Source organism: Gymnoscopelus braueri (genome assembly GCF_963280865.1).
Source record: "Gymnoscopelus braueri genome assembly, chromosome: 23".
In the NCBI taxonomy this organism is placed as follows: domain Eukaryota; kingdom Metazoa; phylum Chordata; class Actinopteri; order Myctophiformes; family Myctophidae; genus Gymnoscopelus; species Gymnoscopelus braueri.
Genome location: NC_137625.1, coordinates 28037793 through 28056460, shown reverse-complemented (window position 1 = coordinate 28056460; position 18668 = coordinate 28037793). Strand labels below are relative to the sequence as shown.

Below are 18668 nucleotides of genomic sequence, written 5' to 3'. Positions count from 1 at the left end.
ACTGTTATGTTTCATGGCTCCGAAAAGAGTCTGGAGAACTTTCCAAAGCATGAGTTGGCAAACACCCTGAAAGCAGAGCCAGAGACCAAAGCGGAGGACAGCTATAGAGCTCCAATACTAGAAGTCTGCAACCAGGCCTGGCCCCGAAGGGGCCCAACGCTATTGACACGTTAAGGCCAGGTTTCAGGCTAATTGTAATGCGAACCAGTCAGGGTTCGATATACGGTAGGCCTAATAAAACTACAACGTTTAACAAAAAAAAGTTTGATACAAAAACAAGAGATTCCTGCTTGAGGAATCACACTTTGAAAAGGAGAGATTTAAACTAGATTCAATCCACCACTTACAAGCTGGAGTCCCTATTTTGGGCATGTAATTATTGTCAAAAGATTTTCATCAACAACAACAAAAGAAAGTAGCGAAATAGCCAATCTAGCTGGTAGATCGACTTCACCCATTTTCAACCTATCTTTATATAATTGGTCCTCACTAATGCTCATGATAATATGGTACCATTTTACTCTGAGTCTGTGTCTCAGAGGAGGGCTGTGGACAGTTCAGAAACCAGTGACGTCATCGTTGGGGAATCCATTCCAGGGTAATAGAAACTGCAGGCTTTCTATTCCTGGAAAGTTAGCATGCTATTAATGGGAGCCATTGTTCTTTTTGTGGTTCAAGCCATTGTTCAAGCCTTTGTTTTGGTGCACAAAAAAAAAGAAACCTGCCAAACAATGATGTCACAGGCGGGTTTCTGAACTGTCCACAGCCCTCCTCTGAGACACAGACCTAGTAGGAAAAAAAATTGTACCATGCTATCATTAGTGAGGACCAATTATATGAAGATAGGTTGAAAATGGGGGATGTCCTCCTTTAAGCCATTTCACAATAGGGGAGCAGCAGCCAGAGGCTATCTGGTTTGTTGTTTACAAACATTACTGGGTGTGTGCAGCCTGTGCACATTCAGGGGGCAAACCCACTCTGACTGAAACATGCACAGCTGATTACACTAATAACGAAAAACATCACATGGATGCACCTGGGACGTATCATCAGTGTTGTAGCCTGGGGTCATAGGATGTTTCGGGTCTCGCAACATACACCCTCCCCCAGGTGACCCAGCCAAGGTTGATCAAGCCTCGACTTACGTCCCAGTAGCTACCCACGGTCAGTCCTATAGGGCAAGACAGGGCCACTCAGTCCGCTTCTCCGGAAATACTCTGCCGGGACTCGGGGAGGCTCTGGCACGTGGAGGGACTAGGCTCTGTGGGTTGACTCCTGGCCGGGCTCCTCCTTCGTCTCACCAGGTCCAGGACCTGAGCGTTGCACCAGACTCCCCTGCTCCAAACATTTCATTCTGGTGTGATGGTGTCTTGGCCCGTGATGGTACTGCAATGACCACCATGACCCGTGGTGGTACTGCAGGCTCCCTTGCGTCTTACTTGAATGGTCCTCCCAAAGGCCTCACCGTGGATTTGTTGGGCTTCTTCCTCACGGAAGACACAGACTGGGGCGCCAACCCAAACTGCTCCCGGATGCCGTCTAGATTCCGGCTGTCACCCGACTCTCCGGTGGTCACCAGTCTATTCCTGGTTGTCACGTAGTCTATAAATTCCTATGAGCCACTATAAATAGAATAACTATAACGAAAAACATCACATGGATGCACCTGGGACGTATCATCAGTGTTGTAGCCTGGGGTCATAGGATGTGCTGTATGTGATTAGAGTCAGCTAGAGCACTGTTTCCCAAGCAGTGGGTCGGGACCCTATTTGTGGGTTGCTGGACCCATTTTAGTGGGTCACCAGTGAATATCCCCTTTATTTCCGTTTCCTATATTTAATATATATATATATATTATTTGGAAAGATTTTATAAAGGTTAAACAAAAGAAATTACAACTTTTCATCAATAAAAAAAAAACGATTCCAACATTTTTCAAAAGTATTTCAAAAATAAAATCAGAAAATCTAATAATTTCCTTAAATAAATACATTTAAAAAAAGAAGTCGTGCGCTTGTTTCGCGCCACGTTGTGAGCTTGTACATCTGCTATTTCCACTAGTTTGGCTCCCGGGCAAACGTCTAATTTCGCTTTTGGGTCTCGAGCTAAAAAGTTTGGGAACCACTGAGCTGGAGCAGTGAGCTGAAGTGCATGATCACATGACCTCAACTACAAGTCTGTCTCATAGTAGAAAGAGGTGTTGCAGATATGCTGTAAAGAGTGCTGCATTCTGCCCCCCAGCAGTAGCTAGTTGTGCAGAAACCTGTCAATGGTTATTCGGGGGTCTTGGGCATGGAGAAGTTTGGGAACTTGTGGCGTGCTAGATATACTTTACCCAGGGGCGTCATTAGCAGTGGTTTAAAGTAACTAGTACATTTACTCAAGTACTGTACTTAAGTACAATTTTGAGGTATTTTTTACTTTACTGGAGTATTTCCAATTTTCAGTACTTTTACTTCTACTCCACTACATCTCAGAGGCAAATATTGTGCTTTTACTCCACTACCATTATTTGAAAACTTTAGTCACTAATTACTTTGTAGATTTAGATTATTATTACAAAACATACACTAACCACTTCAGGCCTATACATTTCGGCCATTTGAAAATAGCCGATCTACAAGCTCACAATGCGTCGCGATGCGATGCATTGTGAGCTTGTAGATCTGATATCTTCAAAAGATTAGTCTACCTTTTATACATTTGAAAACTTGTGAAATGGGACATTCTGCATAATGAGTACCTATACTTTTGTTACTTCAAGTACATTTTGATATCAATACTTTTGTACTTTTACTCAAGTACATTTAGAATTCTGGACTTTTACTTGTATGAGTATTTCTACTTTGCAGTATTGATACTATTACTTAACAAATGTGAGTACTTTTGGGGTTGTCACCCCCTAGCTTTTGCATTTATCCTAAGAAATCATTTCCTCCACCTCTGAATGTTTATTCAGAGGTGAATAATAAACATAAATATTAATCATATTTTAGATCAACACTTATAGAGTTGACACTTGTTTTATTTCTGCAAATATACATTCATTAATCACTCAAAACTGCAGGCCTCCCTATTTTGGGCATGTGAAAGGTGAAAGTTTTTCATTTTCCTTTTAAATGGCAAAAATAGCAGATCTACATGATGCGTTGTGAGCTTGTAGATCAGCAACTTTTTTGCCACCCTCTAGTTTTTTTGGACGGGATGGGGGGTGGGAGAAATTGGAGGTTGGTTAAATAGTCTGTTAATGACAGCTAATGGCTAAAACAGATGGGATGCGTTCTCTCTCTCTCTCTCTCTCTCTCTCTCTCTCTCTCTCTCCCCCCTCTCTCTCTCTCTCTCTCTACATTCCTCTCCTCTCACTCTCCCCCCCTCTCTCTTGCAGTCTTCCTAACTTGGTCATGTTCTCTCTCTGCCTAACCAAACACTGAGATCATTTTTAAACAATGTACAACAGCACACACACACACACACACACGCACGCACACACACGCACACACACACACACACACACACACACACACACACACACACACACACACACACACACACACACACACACACACACACACACACACACACACACACACACACACACACACACACACACACACACACACACACACACAGCTCCCTGTACAGATATAGTAGCAGCTACCACTGTTGTTTTCTGTTCAGTTCCAGTAGAAGGTGTTTGGAGAGTTTGGATTCATGGCAAAGTGTCACAGGTTCGTGAGGAGTTTATCTGTGGGCCTCAACATCCTACTGCTGGTAAGAACTGTTATTTTAGAAGCTCTTTATGGGTGTAACTGTTGTTAATCATCTAACTCACATGAAAGCCACTTTAATTTTGTACAACTTGATACGTTACACCAATGTATTAATAGCTCAGAACTATTTTGGCCTACAGGCCTACATGTAGTCACTTATTATGCTCATTGTATTTAGTTGAAATAACTAACTAGTAACAATTGCAATATTTCTATAGTAAGTTAATGAGTAGCCAAGTTGAAAAAACTAAAAACACATTCATGTCATCAGATTATGTTCAGCTCAGCTGCTGTTTCTTGTACCAGATGTGTTCAGCTGTTTTCTTGTACCAGATGTGTTCAGCTGTTTTCTTGTACCAGATGTGTTCAGCTGTTTTCTTGTACCAGATGTGGTCAGCTGTTTTCTTGTACCAGATGTGGTCAGCTGGTTTCTTGTAACAGATGTGTTCAGCTGGTTTCTTGTAACAGATGTGTTCAGCTGGTTTCTTGTACCAGATGTGTTCAGCTGGTTTCTTGTAACAGATGTGGTTAGCTGGTTCATTGTACCAGATATTACCAGCAGCTTTTACCTGTTGCTGTTCCACATGTTTTAATGTGTTGTTGTTATTTACTGTGTTGTGTTGCGGTCTAATGGATTTCATTGTGATAGTGTGTGTTGCTCTGTGGTACTAGTATGCAGTGGCGTAAAGTAACATGTACTCAAGTACTGTACTTAAGTACAATTTTGAGGCATTTTTACTTTACAATACTTTACAATACTTATTTAACTACTTTTATTTCTACTCCACTATATCGCAGAGGCAAGTACTGTAGTTTTTACTCCATTACAATTATTTGAAAACTTTAGTTACTAATACTTTAACATACATTAACCACTTCAGACCAATATATGCTGAAAATAGCCGATCTACAAGCCCACAACTCGTTGCTTTGTAACGCGTTGTGATCCGCGTTGTAGATCTGCTATTTTCAAAGGATTGTATACATATTTGGAAACTTGTGAAATGGGACACTGTGCATAATGAGTACTTTTACTTTTAGTACTTAAGTATACTTTGATGCCGATACTTTTGTACTTTTGCTCAAGTACATTTTTAATACTGGTACCTTTATTTGTAACAGAGTATTGCTACATTGTGGTATTGGTACTTTTACTTAAGTACAAAATGTGAGTACTTCTTCCAGCACTGGTAGTGTGTGTTATATTGTGTTGTAGCTACTGTAGTTAGGGTTTCCAACCGTCCCTTGAAGCAATCGTCCCTTCATTTTGGAACTAAAAGACGTACGGTGTCCCTTATTGAACTGACTAGAAGTTCGGGCCGCTGCGCGGCCCTCACATCTAGCGTGACGCGTCGTACACTTCGCATCGCAGATCCACCTTACAGCCACCTCACAGTGTGAGCGAGAGTATTGCGTGAAAGTAGGGCAAAGTCGTTTATAATTGTGGGACATGGCAACACTGTGGTGAAAAGTAAGGCAAATTCGCTTATAATCAGAGGACATGGCAACACTGAGTGTCCTGTGCTCCCCTCTGTCTCTGTCCCTGTGTGTTTGTCCCCCTGTCTGTCCAATAAGGTTCGGTCCCACATAAAATTGCCTAGTTGGGTTCCACCTAGGGCCCAGGTAGAACCCACCTAAAGCCCACATGGGCAACCCAGTTGGGACCCACCTTGGTCCCACATATAATTTCCTAGGTGGGGCCCACCTAAGGCCCAGGTAGAACCCACGTATAGCCCACACGGGAAAGCCCAAGTGGGCCCATATAGTTCAGCCCACCTTGAAACCATATGGGTCCCATGTCAGCCCCACATAAATTGCCAAATTGGGGCCCACCTAGGGCCCAGGTAGTACCCACTTAAAGCCCACATGGGCAAACCCAGTTAGGACCCACCTCAGTCCCACATAGAGTTGCCTAGTTGGGGCCCACCTAGTGCCCAGGTAGGACCCACCTATAGCCCACATGGGCAACGCAGTTAGGACCCACCTTGGTCCCACATAGAATTGCCTAGGTGGGACCCACCTAAGGCCCAGATAGAACCCACTTATATCCCACATGGGCATCCCAGTTGGGACCCAAGTGGATCCCGCTGACATTGCCGACATGGGGCCCATATGGTTTAGCCCACCTTGAAACCATATGGGACGCAATGGGCGTGCTGGCTGGGTAGGCTTGCGTGAAAGTGTATAATATTTAGAGAAATTGAAAGTTTCAAATAGGGAAGTAGTAGTAGAAGTAGTGAATTAGCAAACTGGAGATTTAGTGATTTAGACAGAATGTTTCCTTTAGCCTCATTGTGTGCTAATGCGCGCAACTGTTAAGGCAGGTTTAATTTTTGTTGTCTCATAACATCCTTTGTCCGTAAACAACATAGGCGACCCGTCTGTGCCTTGACTTCACCCGGCCCCCCGCCCCTTTGCCTGCAGTGTGTGTGTCTCTCTCTCACACACACACACACCACACACACACACACACACACACACACACAACACGGAGAAGTTCTACAGAGTTGGAATGAATTAATAAGATAATATAACAGCGTATCCGCGCGCCTGGTGTAGCCGGTGTCATTGATAATCACTTGGATCTAAACAAACGCGCTGTGCGCACCACGCATACGCTCGCTATGAAAAGTCTGGTGTAGATCGATCGGCCGTGTTGTGCCCCCCCCCCCCACCCCCCGAGTATTTTTTTCTCTCCGTGTCTGTGTCTCTCTCTTTTGTAAATCGAATGCTAAAATTGCCATTTGAATGTAGTTTTAAAAAAAAGATATATATTTTTTAATGAAATTTTAATTGTATTATAGTATTATAATTTTTTTCCTGACCTACCAATGCGAAAACAAATGCTTTCATCATGTTTCCCCCTATAAACGTCACTTGAAAGTTACGTTTTAGAAACTTTAACACAACAGCGAACGCTGAAAATCAGCTGTGCAGCCTGTGCTTCTCCTGTCTGTCTGTCTGTGCAGTCATTGCGCACAGCTGTGTGTCGTTTGTCGTTCCTTCATCATCTCTCTCTCCCCCTCCCTCCCTCTCTCCCTCCCTCCCTCTCTCTCTCGCGCTCTCTCTCACACACACACACACACACACACACACACACACACACACACACACACACACACACACACACACACACACACACACACACACACACATGCTCTCCTTGTCTCTCTCTCTCCCCCTCCCTCCCTCACTCTCTCTCTCTCGAGCTCTCTCTCACCCCTCTCTCTCTCCCTCTCTCTCCCTGTCTGTGTCGCTGTCTTGCACGTCCCTCTTTCTCTCGCGCTCTCTCTCTCACCCCTCTCTCTCTCTCTCTCTCTCTCCCTCTCCGTGCTCACTATCTCGCAGATGATTGGCTGTTCAAAACGGAACACCCGGAAGTAAATTGCGAGATGAAATATAGAGCACTTTATGATTATTATAAAAGGAGACACATGTGAAGGTGGAAAATAAAATAGTAGTACTTCTATACTTTTGCATGAGCGATTTTTGTAGCAAGTTGGGAGAGAAGTGGAGCAGTGCTTTGGCCGTGAGTAGTACCTAAGAGGTTGAGGTTCCAAAAGGGACACCTCTCCATTTGTGTTGTGAGATAAGGGACACACGTTGTTCCAGTGGTGGAAAGTAACTAAGTACATGTACTCAAGTACTGTTCTTAAGTACACTTTTGAGGTATTTTTTTACTTTATTGGAGTATTTCCAATTTTCAATATAATTTTACTTCTACTCCATTACATCTCCGAGGCAAACATTGTACTTTTACTCCACTACAATTACTGGACAACATCAGTTACTAGTTACTTTGAAGATTTTAAATATTATTGCAACACATGCATTAACCACTTCAACCCTATATAGACTTCGGCTCTTTAAAGCTCTCGTCGCAAGAGCTTGTAGATCTGCTATTTTTTGGCTAATGTTCCCCCCGGAATATGGATGCTATAGGGTTCAAGTGGTTAATATAAGAATAGAAATACTGTACATGTAAACAGCGAGATTTACTGGCAACACTAACTACAGTAATGGGATGCATTGTGTTCTACTACATTAACCCATTAAGACCGGGAACGCATCTGTTTCACAAAGTGGTGTTTATCTATCTTCAATAATCAATAATGAACAATACACAGTGGTGTAAAGTAACTAAGTACATTTACTTAAGTACTGTACTTAAGTACAATTTTGAGGTATTTGTATTTTACTTGAGTATTACTATTTCCAATCTCCAATACTTTTACTTCTACTCCACTACATCTCAGAGGCAAATATTATACTTTTACTCCACTACAATTGTTTGAAAACTTTAGTTACTAGTTACTTTTCAGATATAAATTATGAAATTATGAAACATACATTAACCACTTCAGCCCTATTTTATACTTACTGTAGGCTATTTGAAAATAGCAGATCTACAAGATCACAACGCGTCGCATCGCATCGCCTCATTATAAATCTTCATGGCTACTGCAATCTCCACGTGGAAGGGGGGGGGGGGGGGGGTAGTGGTTGTCCATGATAGCGTCCAAATGTATAAAATGTATACAAATCGTGAAAATAGCAGATATACAAGCGGCGAGATTGTGAGCTTGTAGATCGGCTATTTTCACTGGCCGAAATGCTGAAGTGGGTAATATGTTTTGTAATAATAATCAAAATCTACACAGTAACTATAACTAATGTTTTCAAATAATTGTAGTGGAGTAAAAGTACAATATGTGCCTCTGAGATGTAGTGGAGTAGAAAAGGATTGAAAATTGGAAATACTTTAGTAAAGTAAAACTACCTCAAAATTGTACATAAGTACAGTACTTGAGTAAATGTACTTAGTTACTTTACACCACTGCATCTGTAGCATCCTATTGCATACCCTGAAGGACGTCAGCCTCTCCAGAAAGAACAATCTACTCAGCCCAAAATAATCATATTTGAACTGGGGACCCCCCAAAATAATCATATTTGAGTTGAGGCGTTCCACAGATAAATATTGTGAAAATATTTTCATGCTATTTCTCATATTATTTGACAATTTGGCCAATGTTTGACCAGCTTTTATAGTATAGGTTGTTGATTACTTTTGATGGAGTAATTATGCATTTTATTTCAATATATTTTTTAAGGTATAAAAAATGTCTGAAAGTCCTTAAATTGTCACGTTACTGTATTCTGGGGAGCCCCAAAAAAGTATGTGGGAACCCCCTGGGGGTCCCGACCCACAGGTTGAGAACCACTGTTCTAATCTACTGTGTACTCAGGTGTTTGGCCTACTGATGATTGCAGTGGGATTCTCATACGATGCAGACGACCACACTTCAGCTGAGGTGACTATGCCTGTGTGTGTGTGTGTGTGTGTGTGTGTGTGTGTGTGTGTGTGTGTGTGTGTGTGTGTGAGTGCGTGCGTGCGTGCGTGCGTGCGTGCGTGCGCGTGCGTGCGCGTGCGTGCGTGTGCGTGTGTGTGTGTGTGCGTGCGTGCGTGCGTGCATGTGCGTGCGTGCAAGGTTCATAGCTGCAGCACAGCATTGGTTATCATTATTTGATATTAATTAGGCCTAATCTCCCTCTTTCTGTTATCTTCTCTTTCCTTCCTTCTCGCTCAATCTCTCTCTCTCTCTCTCTCTATTCTCTCTGTTTTCCTCTCTCTGTCTCTCTTCAACCCTCCCATACCCCTCATGCCCCCCACCTCCCCCCCCCCTCTTCCGTTTCTGTCTCTCCATCCCAGTCAGCCAAGTGGAGCAGAGGTCATGGCATACTGGTCCTGAGAATATTTGGTCCAATCACAGTCGTTCTGTCTGTACTGGGAATCTGTGCCTCCGTTAAAGATGTCAAAGCACTGCTGATACTGGTAACACACGCACACGCACACGCACACGCACACGCACACGCACACGCACACGCACACGCACACACACGCACACACGCACACACGTACCCACAGTGGTGCTTATCATGGGCTACAGTCACTGGAACACGGGCGCTACACTTGTTGCTCATCAGGACATTTCTCACAGAAATCTCCCTCTGCCCTCAAATGCCAAATTAGAACAAAGAAGTTCTTTCTCCCAAATGAGAAGAAATCACACAAGGTCTGTGCTTGTTACTATGGCAACTTATGACCTGAAACTATCCCACTATCAGACGGTGTTTCCTTGATACAAACCTGACCTCACAGCGGAGTTTGGTCATACGAGGTGTGTCAGAAAAGTAACAGGACTGTGTCCTGGAACGCCCCCCCACCGACCCCTGGGGGTCCCCGGACCCCACTTTGAGAACCAATGGCGTAAAGCAGTGGTTCTCAAACATATTCATGTCAAGGACATCAATTACATTATTTTTTTCATCACAAATCTTCTCTTATATGGGGGTCCCTACTCCCTGGCTCAAATATGTCGCGTTGTGACACGTTGTGACATTGTAGATCAGCTATTTTAGAATAGCTGAAGTGACTAGTACTATAATGTTTTCAAATAACAGTAGTGAGATGTAGTGGGAGTAGAAATATATATGATTGAAAAATGGAAACACTCAAGTAAAGTAAAAGTACCTCAAAATGATACTTAAAGGTAGGGTAAGTGACATTTTTTGGTTAAAAAAGTGTTTTGTCAAAAGGTTAAAGTACTATATTCTGATAGTAATCATTGCTATAGAGTGTTTGTTCAGTCACAGGAGTCTCTCTGTCTCTCCAGCTCTTTGATAACCAGAAAATACATTTTCAGGTTGGTGACAAAATTTGAGCCAATCAGGAGAGCTTCATTTTTATAGTGTTCCAGTTCCAATTTTGTCTGTTCATTTCTTTGTGTCATCACTTCCAATTTCACTTGTTTAATCTGTATCCTGTCTGAGTTCTCTGCCCCGATTGGATAAAATTGGTATCCCGACCTGACAATGCATTTTCCGTTTAATAAAGATCTGGAGAGACATGGAGACTCCTGTTACTGAACAAACACTCTATAGCAATGAGTACTATCAGAATATAGAGCTATTTAACACTTATTTTAACCAAAGAAAATCACTTACCCTACCTTTAAGTACTAAAGATACTTGGTTACTTTGCACCACTAGTTGTGAGTGTGTCTTTAACTGGTGTAACATGTCTCTTCAGTATTCAACTGTGATGTTTGTGGCATTTGTTGCTCTGATGGTCGTGGCATCTCCACTGATCCAAGACCAAGCAAAGGTAACTGTCTGTCTGTCTGTCTGTCTGTCTGTCTGTCTGTCTGTCTGTCTGTCTGTCTGTCTGTCTGTCTGTCTGTCTGTCTGTCTGTCTGTCTGTCTGTCTGTCTGTCTGTCTCTCTGTCTGCAAATGTGTCATTCTGAAAGACTTTATGTCTGTCTCTATGTAAAAGTATATCTGAAAGCGTCTGTCTGTATGTCTTTGTTGGTCTGTCTGCCTGCATGCCTGTCTGTCTGTCTGCCTGCCTGCCTGGCTGTCTGCCTCTCTTTCTGTCTACCACTCTGTCTTTCTGCCAGCCTGTCTGTCTGTTGGTCGTTCAAATGGATCTATTAGATTGACTGTTTAATAACAATAAACTGTATGAATTGGAAGTCCCCATTTGATACGCACAGAAGTTCTTTGTTGTTTAAAACTTCCCATTGAACCAAGCGGTCAGCTTATGGCCCATAGAGCTAAAGTACTCAAATGTTTTACTTAAGTAAAAGTATCAATACTGCAATGTAGAAAAACTCTGTTACAAGTAAAAGTCCGGAATTCAAAATGTACAAAAGTATTGGTATCAAAATGCACTTAAAGTACCAAAAGTAGAAAGTACTCATTATGCAGAATGTACCATTTCATAATTTCAAAAGTATAAAAATCTTTTGAAAATAGCAGATCTACAAGCTCACAATGCAACGCATTGTTTTCCACCACTGCCTGGGGTCTTGTTCTGGCCTGAAGAATTCAGCCAATATAAATCTGCATTCTGTCTAATGATCAGTAGGGGGCGACTCCTGCAGCTGCAAAAAAGGCTTTGGAGCAAGAGTTTATATTTTCACTATCCACAAGTTTCCTAGGCTGTGTGGGCATCATCGATTTGATCCAATGAAATCCTTATACCTCTATCGAAATCCAATGAAATCCAATGATATCCAATGAAATCGACAGGAAGTGATGCCCGCACAGCCTAGGAAACTTGTGGATAAACTACTTTCAATTCTTCTTCAATACCGGATGTTCATTTTGTAAATAATGGTCCCATATAGACTGCTCTGCTTACAAAGATGGCAGCGTCCTACACGATACCCAACAGGGTTTAGATCCGTCCATCTTATTTTACAATCTCCTTGAAACCACTTCTATTTTGTGCAAGTTACAGTATCTGACGATAACCAAATGCTGAATTAAATAATAAATAATAATAAACTAGCACCTTTCATGACATGAACGCAGCTCAAAGTGCTTTACAGAGCAAAAGATAATAAAACAAATTAAATAAAGCAGAAGTGCTTTACAGAAAAGCAATAATAATTTAACAATAAAGCAATAAAGCAAGAGCAAAAACAACATTAAAACCATTTAAAATAATGGCAATATTTTTAATGGCATTAAAATAATGGCCAAAACAAAAAGGCAGAGATTTAGAAAAAAAACAATTACATGTAAAAGTGAAGGCTGTTACAATAATGTTCTTTGTTTCATCTGTGTGGATATACTGTATCTTATGCTAATTGCTGGCATCTGCATGATAAGAGCAATAATGAGTTTAAGGCATTTGGCTTCACTCTACAATCTTGTTAAATAGAACATGCCCTTTTCTGTCTACGCCAAATCTCGTCGTCAAAAATAGCAAGATCTACAAGCTGCTCAATGCGTCACGGTGCTACACATTGTGAGCTTGTAGATCTGCTATTTTCCTATTCCTATTCCCGCTATTTTTCAATGTTTAAAAAGTATAACATTTATAAATATGTCAGTCATTTCTTTGTATATTTAAGTTATTTGTCAAATACGTTATGATTACGACGCCTAAAAGGCCAAACAGAGATTACGTTTTATTCATATGTTCGATGCCGAAAACCATAATTAAATCGTTAATCGTAATTATTTGTGTGACAATTAATCATCAACTTAAATCTGTAATCGTGACAGCCTTAACTTTATTGTATTCTACTGCACATGGACAGTGAGTTAATATATTTGAACTCTATTGTATTTATGTATAGCTGGACAGTGAATTGGAGGCCACGTTTCGCAACATGACCCCCCTCTACGAGGCTGATCCACAGGTCCAGACAGACCTTTACAAACTCCAGGCATCGGTAATCAACCTTAGCCTGGTAAACCCTCCCTCTGGAAATCTCATTTCCATTTGATTTCAGGAGTGAGTCTGGCCTGATCGCCCATTCTGCAATATTGGCTGTGGGCTGGAGTTGGGCGGGAGTAATACCGTTGACTGACAACCCCTTCAGCCAATGATCGTTTTTCCCCTTCAGCCAATCAGCAGTTCACCAGACTAATGTGACGCAACGGGACTTTTGAGACGGCCATGCCCAAAATGGGTTGCCTTATTCGGATACATGCGTGTCACTACCCGGTTCTCTAAATTTTTATTTTTAAATAGGCTCTGTCATGATTAATTGACCACATATATGAAGTTAAACAACTAAATTCTATCCAAACGATATCTTATAAGTAAATTCCGTGCCTCAAAATAGAAGTTTGAGAGCTTTTTGAAGTAAAAAAACAGAGGAGAAAATAGTGGACAGAAAAGATGGCTGCCATTCGTGTTTTGTCGGCTGCATTCAGGCTGCACTCGGTGCCATTCGGGCTCACTCGAACTCGCCACCTGATTGGCCAACTGTCGCTGTCAATCACAGAACGATGTGCGACGCCGCTGATAGGCTCGTCCATTTGGTGTACACAGCCAATATTGCAGAATGGGCGATCAGGCCAGACTCACTCCTGAAATCAAATGGAAATGAAATTTCCGGAGGGAGGGTTTACCAGGCTAAATCAACCTCTCCTAGTCTGACCTGAGGTGCGTTCTGACTAGGGGTGCGTTCGGATATATAGCACTGAGCGCACTGGCCAATACAAACTAATATGTGAGTGCGCTCCCGGTGCGCATGTCCGAACGCACCCCATGTTTCTGTAACTAGTAATTAACTCAACTCAACTAAGATTACTAACAGATATCGTACATCAGTGTTTTAAAGCTGGCACTAACTGATGTATACAAATTATAATGTCATAATGATTAACAAATCATATTTTAACACTTGCATACTGCGTGTATATCTCACAGAGTTGCTTGCCAATCTGTTTCTGTCTGTCTGTCTGTCTGTCTGTCTGTCTGTCTGTCTGTCTGTCTGTCTGTCTGTCTGTCTGTCTGTCTGTCTGTCTGTCTGTCTGTCTGTCTGTCTGTCTGTCTGTCTGTCAGGACCACTGCTGTGGTTTGACGAGTCATGCAGACTGGAAGGACAGAGTTCCTACATCATGTCTCTGGTACGTCCTCTCTCTCTCTCTCTCTCTCTCTCTCTCTCTCTCTCTCTCTCTCTCTCTCTCTCTCTCTCTCTCTCTCTCTCTCTCTCTCTCTTCTCTCTCTCTTCATCAACACTCATATTGTACATATCTTTAAAAAAAATTGCAGATCTACAAGCTGCTTGTATATCTGCTATTGTCTGTCTGTCTTTAGTGGTAATTCCTCCACAGAAGAACCCTGTGTACATGTGACTGAGCAACAACCAAGCATCTGGGTGTATGAAAAGGTAACACACACACACACACACACACACACACACACACGCACACGCACGCACGCACACGCACACACACACACACACACACACACACACACACACACACACACACACACACACACACACACACACACACACACACACACACACACACACTACTATACGTATAATATAACACATAATCCAAAACCTGGTACAGCAATTTTTTTAATTATTATTACCTTTTAGATACAAATGTCAAGTTCCTTTGATTTCACAATTTGTATATCTGGAACCCGGATCTGCAGATCCAGTCCGGGTCTTCTTCCTAATTCAAATGTCTACATGAAGTTGAAGTTATTTTATCAAAAATAATATCAAAAAATGTATTAAATAGCCGTGCTTTTGTAATGTTATATATCGGCAGAATTGTCTTTGTTCTAATTTTATAAAATGTATGTTAACGCATTAAAACTGGAAAAGCATCTGTGTCATTTCAGATTTTTCCGTTGCCTATTCAAAAATAGCAGATTTACAAGCTCACAGTGCGTCACTGCGAGCTTGCGAACTTGCACATCTGCTGTTTCTGAAGATTTTTGAAAAATCTTGAAAGTGTGGGAACTATTGATTTAGACGGCATTTGTAGAATCGGCCTCAGGCCTTAATGGCATGAAAGAGTGACTTCGAGAGCAAATTTGACAGGACAACCGTCACTTTATATTTGATCAGAAGTATACTTTGACTCAAGTCCTGCGGTTTAGTACTTCATCCACCACTGCATATACCTAGCCTTCACCTACCTGTACATTGTGTTTGAGTTCAAAGTATTGATCAATGTATTGATGATACATTTTTGGTGATTGTCTCTCTGCAGCCCTGTGGGCCGATCCTGAAACGATATCAGAGTATCCTGATTAAAGTCAACATAGGAGTAATCTCAGCATTTGTTACTGTGATGGTAAACACACGCACGCACGCACGCACGCACGCACGCACGCACGCACGCACGCACGCACGCACGCACGCACGCAAGAGGGTTTATTTGTCACTCACTCATACTCCTACAAGCAGTGGTGTAAAGTAACTAAGTACACTTACTCAAGTACTGTACTTAAGTACAGTTTTGAGGTATTTTTACTTCATTGGAGTATTTCCAATTTTCTGTACTTTTACTACTCTCTACTCTATTATTACAAAACATACATTAACCACTTCAGACCTATATCAATTTTGGCCATTTGAAAATAGCCGATCTACAAGATCTTGTAGATCTGCTATTTTCAAAAAATATATATTTTTTGAAAACTTGAAATGGGACATTCTACATAATGAGTACTTTTTTTCTCCACATTTTTATGCTATATAAAAATGTACTTAAATACAAAATACTTTTGTACTTTTACTCAAGTAAATTTGGAATTCCGGACTTTTACTTGTAGGGGAGTATTTCTACATTGCAGTATTGATACTTTTACTTAAGTAAAGAATTTGAGTACTTTTTCCACCACTGCATCCAAGTACAGTAGTACAAGCAGCTAAATGTTGGTGTAGAATGCTCCGCATGCAGACTGCGCTGCTTAACAATAACAATGTCATAATTATATTACAATACTGGTTACTGGATGTAAGAAATAAACAGTACAGGTTTAAAGGAGTAGTTCACCCAAAAAATTACTTATTTTCTATCAATTACACATCCCATGAAGCATTGAATTCATGGAGATTTTTTTCATTTTGTCACATTCCTGAGTCAATAATTTGATGATAATAATGAAGATGCTAATGTATCCGGAAGGAGACACAAAGGAGACTCTTTGTGTCTCTTACCGGAGAGACCGCAGGTTATCAAATTATTGGTTTAGGAATGCGAAAAAAATCTCCATGAATTCAATGCTTCATGGGGTGTGTAATTGATAGAATATAAGTCATTTTTGGGGTGAACTACTCCTTTAAGGAAAAACAACTCGGAGTAAAAGTTGTGTCTTTGTGTGTTGTGTTTCAGTTAACAGCCATGGTTGTTTCATTGGTTTTGGGTCTAGAGGAGTACTGGACGACTCCACCAGTAGAGGTCACCGTGGACGACAACAACAGAGTCAAATACCAGCCCAAACCATCACTGACCTTTAACTAGCGACTGGACGGAAACATTATCGTTATTATCATTTATCGCGATAAAAAATAAATCGCAGAGATTTTAATTTATCTTGAAATTGTCCGTCATACACTGGACCCGAGTTGGCTCTGTACTTGGAACGTTTTTTTGTTTTCCGTCTACACCAAATCTCTCTGCCAAAAATATACAAGCAACGCAGGACATTAATTACAAACAGATTACCTAGTAATAATATATAAATATTATATGAAATGTGGTTATGCGCTTTGATTCACAAAATGTTTTTAATGTGAAAATAGTTAGTTTGGGTTTGGTTCACGCGTGGATTTAATGTCTGATTAAAGGGGAATCGTTGTTTTTTCTGAACATTTAAACTGAAAGAATATAAGACCGTATTTGTATTTTTTTGTTTGTTTAAAGTCATAGTTTGAATTACCGGTTTGCCTCTCCTGACGATTGGACCAATTCCAAAAAACACCCACCCCTCGTTTGTGGTCCAAATCATCCAAAACTATGGCCCAGGTTTAAAAAAGAAGAAGAAAGAAAAATCCCTTTAAACGATTCCATCCCTCACAGCACACTGCTTCGTTTAACAAAGCATTCAATGCACTGTTGTTGTCCACAAGTTATAAGTGTGTGTGTGTGTGTGTGTGTGTGTGTGTGTGTGTGTGTGTGTGTGTGTGTGTGTGTGTGTGTGTGTGTGTGTGTGTGTGTGTGTGTGTGTGTGTGTGTGTGTGTGTATATTTATGAAGCACTTTGTGAGAGACTGTTACACTTAAAAGTTATTTTCTGAATAAAATGGACTTGAGTTTTAAAGCTGTTTGTACATTTATTGTAACAATGGATGAGATGTTGTGGTAAATTGAGGCTTAACTAGACTGGGGGTTACCAGGCCTAGCTGCTTAAAAGAAGTGTAGAAGAGAAGAGACGTCCGGACCAGGTTCAGAATCATTCAGTGGTTCAGAATCATTCTCCGGTTTATTCAGCATTCAAGTACAACAGCATCATAGCAGAGAACCAGGGGCAGGGAGCCCCTGAGCTCCCCCAGCCTCACGGCGTGGTCAGTACTCTCTCTCACAAGTCACATTTTACAGTCAACTCTTATACTCTAGGTAGCTCACATTACAATACAGGCGGGTACATTAGGTGTGTGTGGGGGTCAGTGAGAGCCCACACATAGAAGAAGATCAATGTCTCTATCTGTCTGTATCCTGCTCAAGGTGTGACCAGGATGGGGCCTTTCTCCGATCAAATGGTCTTCAAGTTAACAATAGAGATGTAATGGTGCCATTCACACCTGGAAGCAGGCTTCCTCTTGAACAACAGGTCAACATTAACATCATGTGCTTGAATAGCCCAGAAGTGCAGACAGTTAGACTGTGTCTGCCTACAACACATGGCTACTCCTGACTGTAGTCAAATAACTTCTATCATTTATATCTGGTTTTGACTTGCATACTGTTCATAAAATATAAGGAAATAAGGGCCAATATACGACAATGTGGTTGCTGTTTGTTGAAAAGTGTGCTTGGTAGATCTTTAAGATCAGTTTATGTGGAGGAGGATAACAGAAGGATGTGGATTTTATGATTGAGATGCACTCAGCATCGATCAGATCAGATTAATCTGCCAAAGTTGTCTAAAGTTGTCTTTTAGGAGGTAGTCCAACGTTTTAAACATGTTGCACAAAACTATAACTTGAATTTCTGGGTCATTATATTGTCAAAAAATAGCCTGATCTACAAACAAATTCATAGAGCTTGTAGATCTGCTAATTTCATTATTCGTCCCAGGAGAAGTATAGTCTACATACGGGACCGTACCTATGTTAAGCGGGAATATAGGACCTAACCTAAACCTAACCCTAACCATAACCTTAGTGGGGGAACATAGGTCCGGGGAACATAGGTATGACCCCCTACATAGAGGGCTCAAGTGGTTAACATGTTTGAGAAACACGAGTGTGCATGCACACCCGCACATGGATGGGAGGGTTTCAGGCGGCTTTTGTCAGATGTGAGAAGGCCGGGGGACTTCAAGGAAAACGTTTTGGGAACCACTGCCCCAAGGAGCTAACACTGAACTTCCAGATCTTCCATTTTGGAAGGAAACATTTC

At 41.3% G+C, this 18668-nt stretch overlaps 1 protein-coding gene across 2 annotated transcripts; it reads left to right on the top strand.

Annotated features, from left to right (window-relative positions):
- The first annotated feature begins 3583 nt into the window (after positions 1-3583).
- LOC308079404 (23 kDa integral membrane protein-like) lies at positions 3584-17339 on the top strand. 2 transcript variants are annotated; one of them, XM_080420871.1, is made up of 9 exons: positions 3584-3771; positions 9020-9085; positions 9484-9606; positions 10864-10938; positions 12924-13019; positions 14141-14205; positions 14396-14468; positions 15313-15396; positions 16441-17339. In XM_080420871.1, exons 1-9 carry the CDS (start codon positions 3712-3714, stop codon positions 16567-16569), a joined length of 771 nt encoding a protein of 256 aa, XP_080276997.1. In that variant the 5' UTR covers positions 3584-3711; the 3' UTR covers positions 16570-17339. The 2 variants fall into 2 exon arrangements, with proteins under 2 accessions (XP_080276997.1, XP_080276998.1); XM_080420872.1 differs by lacking the exon at positions 12924-13019.
- The last annotated feature ends 1329 nt before the right edge of the window (positions 17340-18668 follow it).

Bases quoted from the DNA above. Each gene is read 5' to 3' on its own strand.
- LOC308079404 (XM_080420871.1), top strand. From the start codon at position 3,712: ATGGCAAAGTGTCACAGGTTCGTGAGGAGTTTATCTGTGGGCCTCAAC. The intron at 3,772-9,019 runs GTAAGAACTGTT...CTGTGTACTCAG, and splicing joins GCCTCAACATCCTACTGCTG to GTGTTTGGCCTACTGATGAT. The intron at 14,206-14,395 runs GTACGTCCTCTC...GTCTGTCTTTAG, and splicing joins GTTCCTACATCATGTCTCTG to TGGTAATTCCTCCACAGAAG.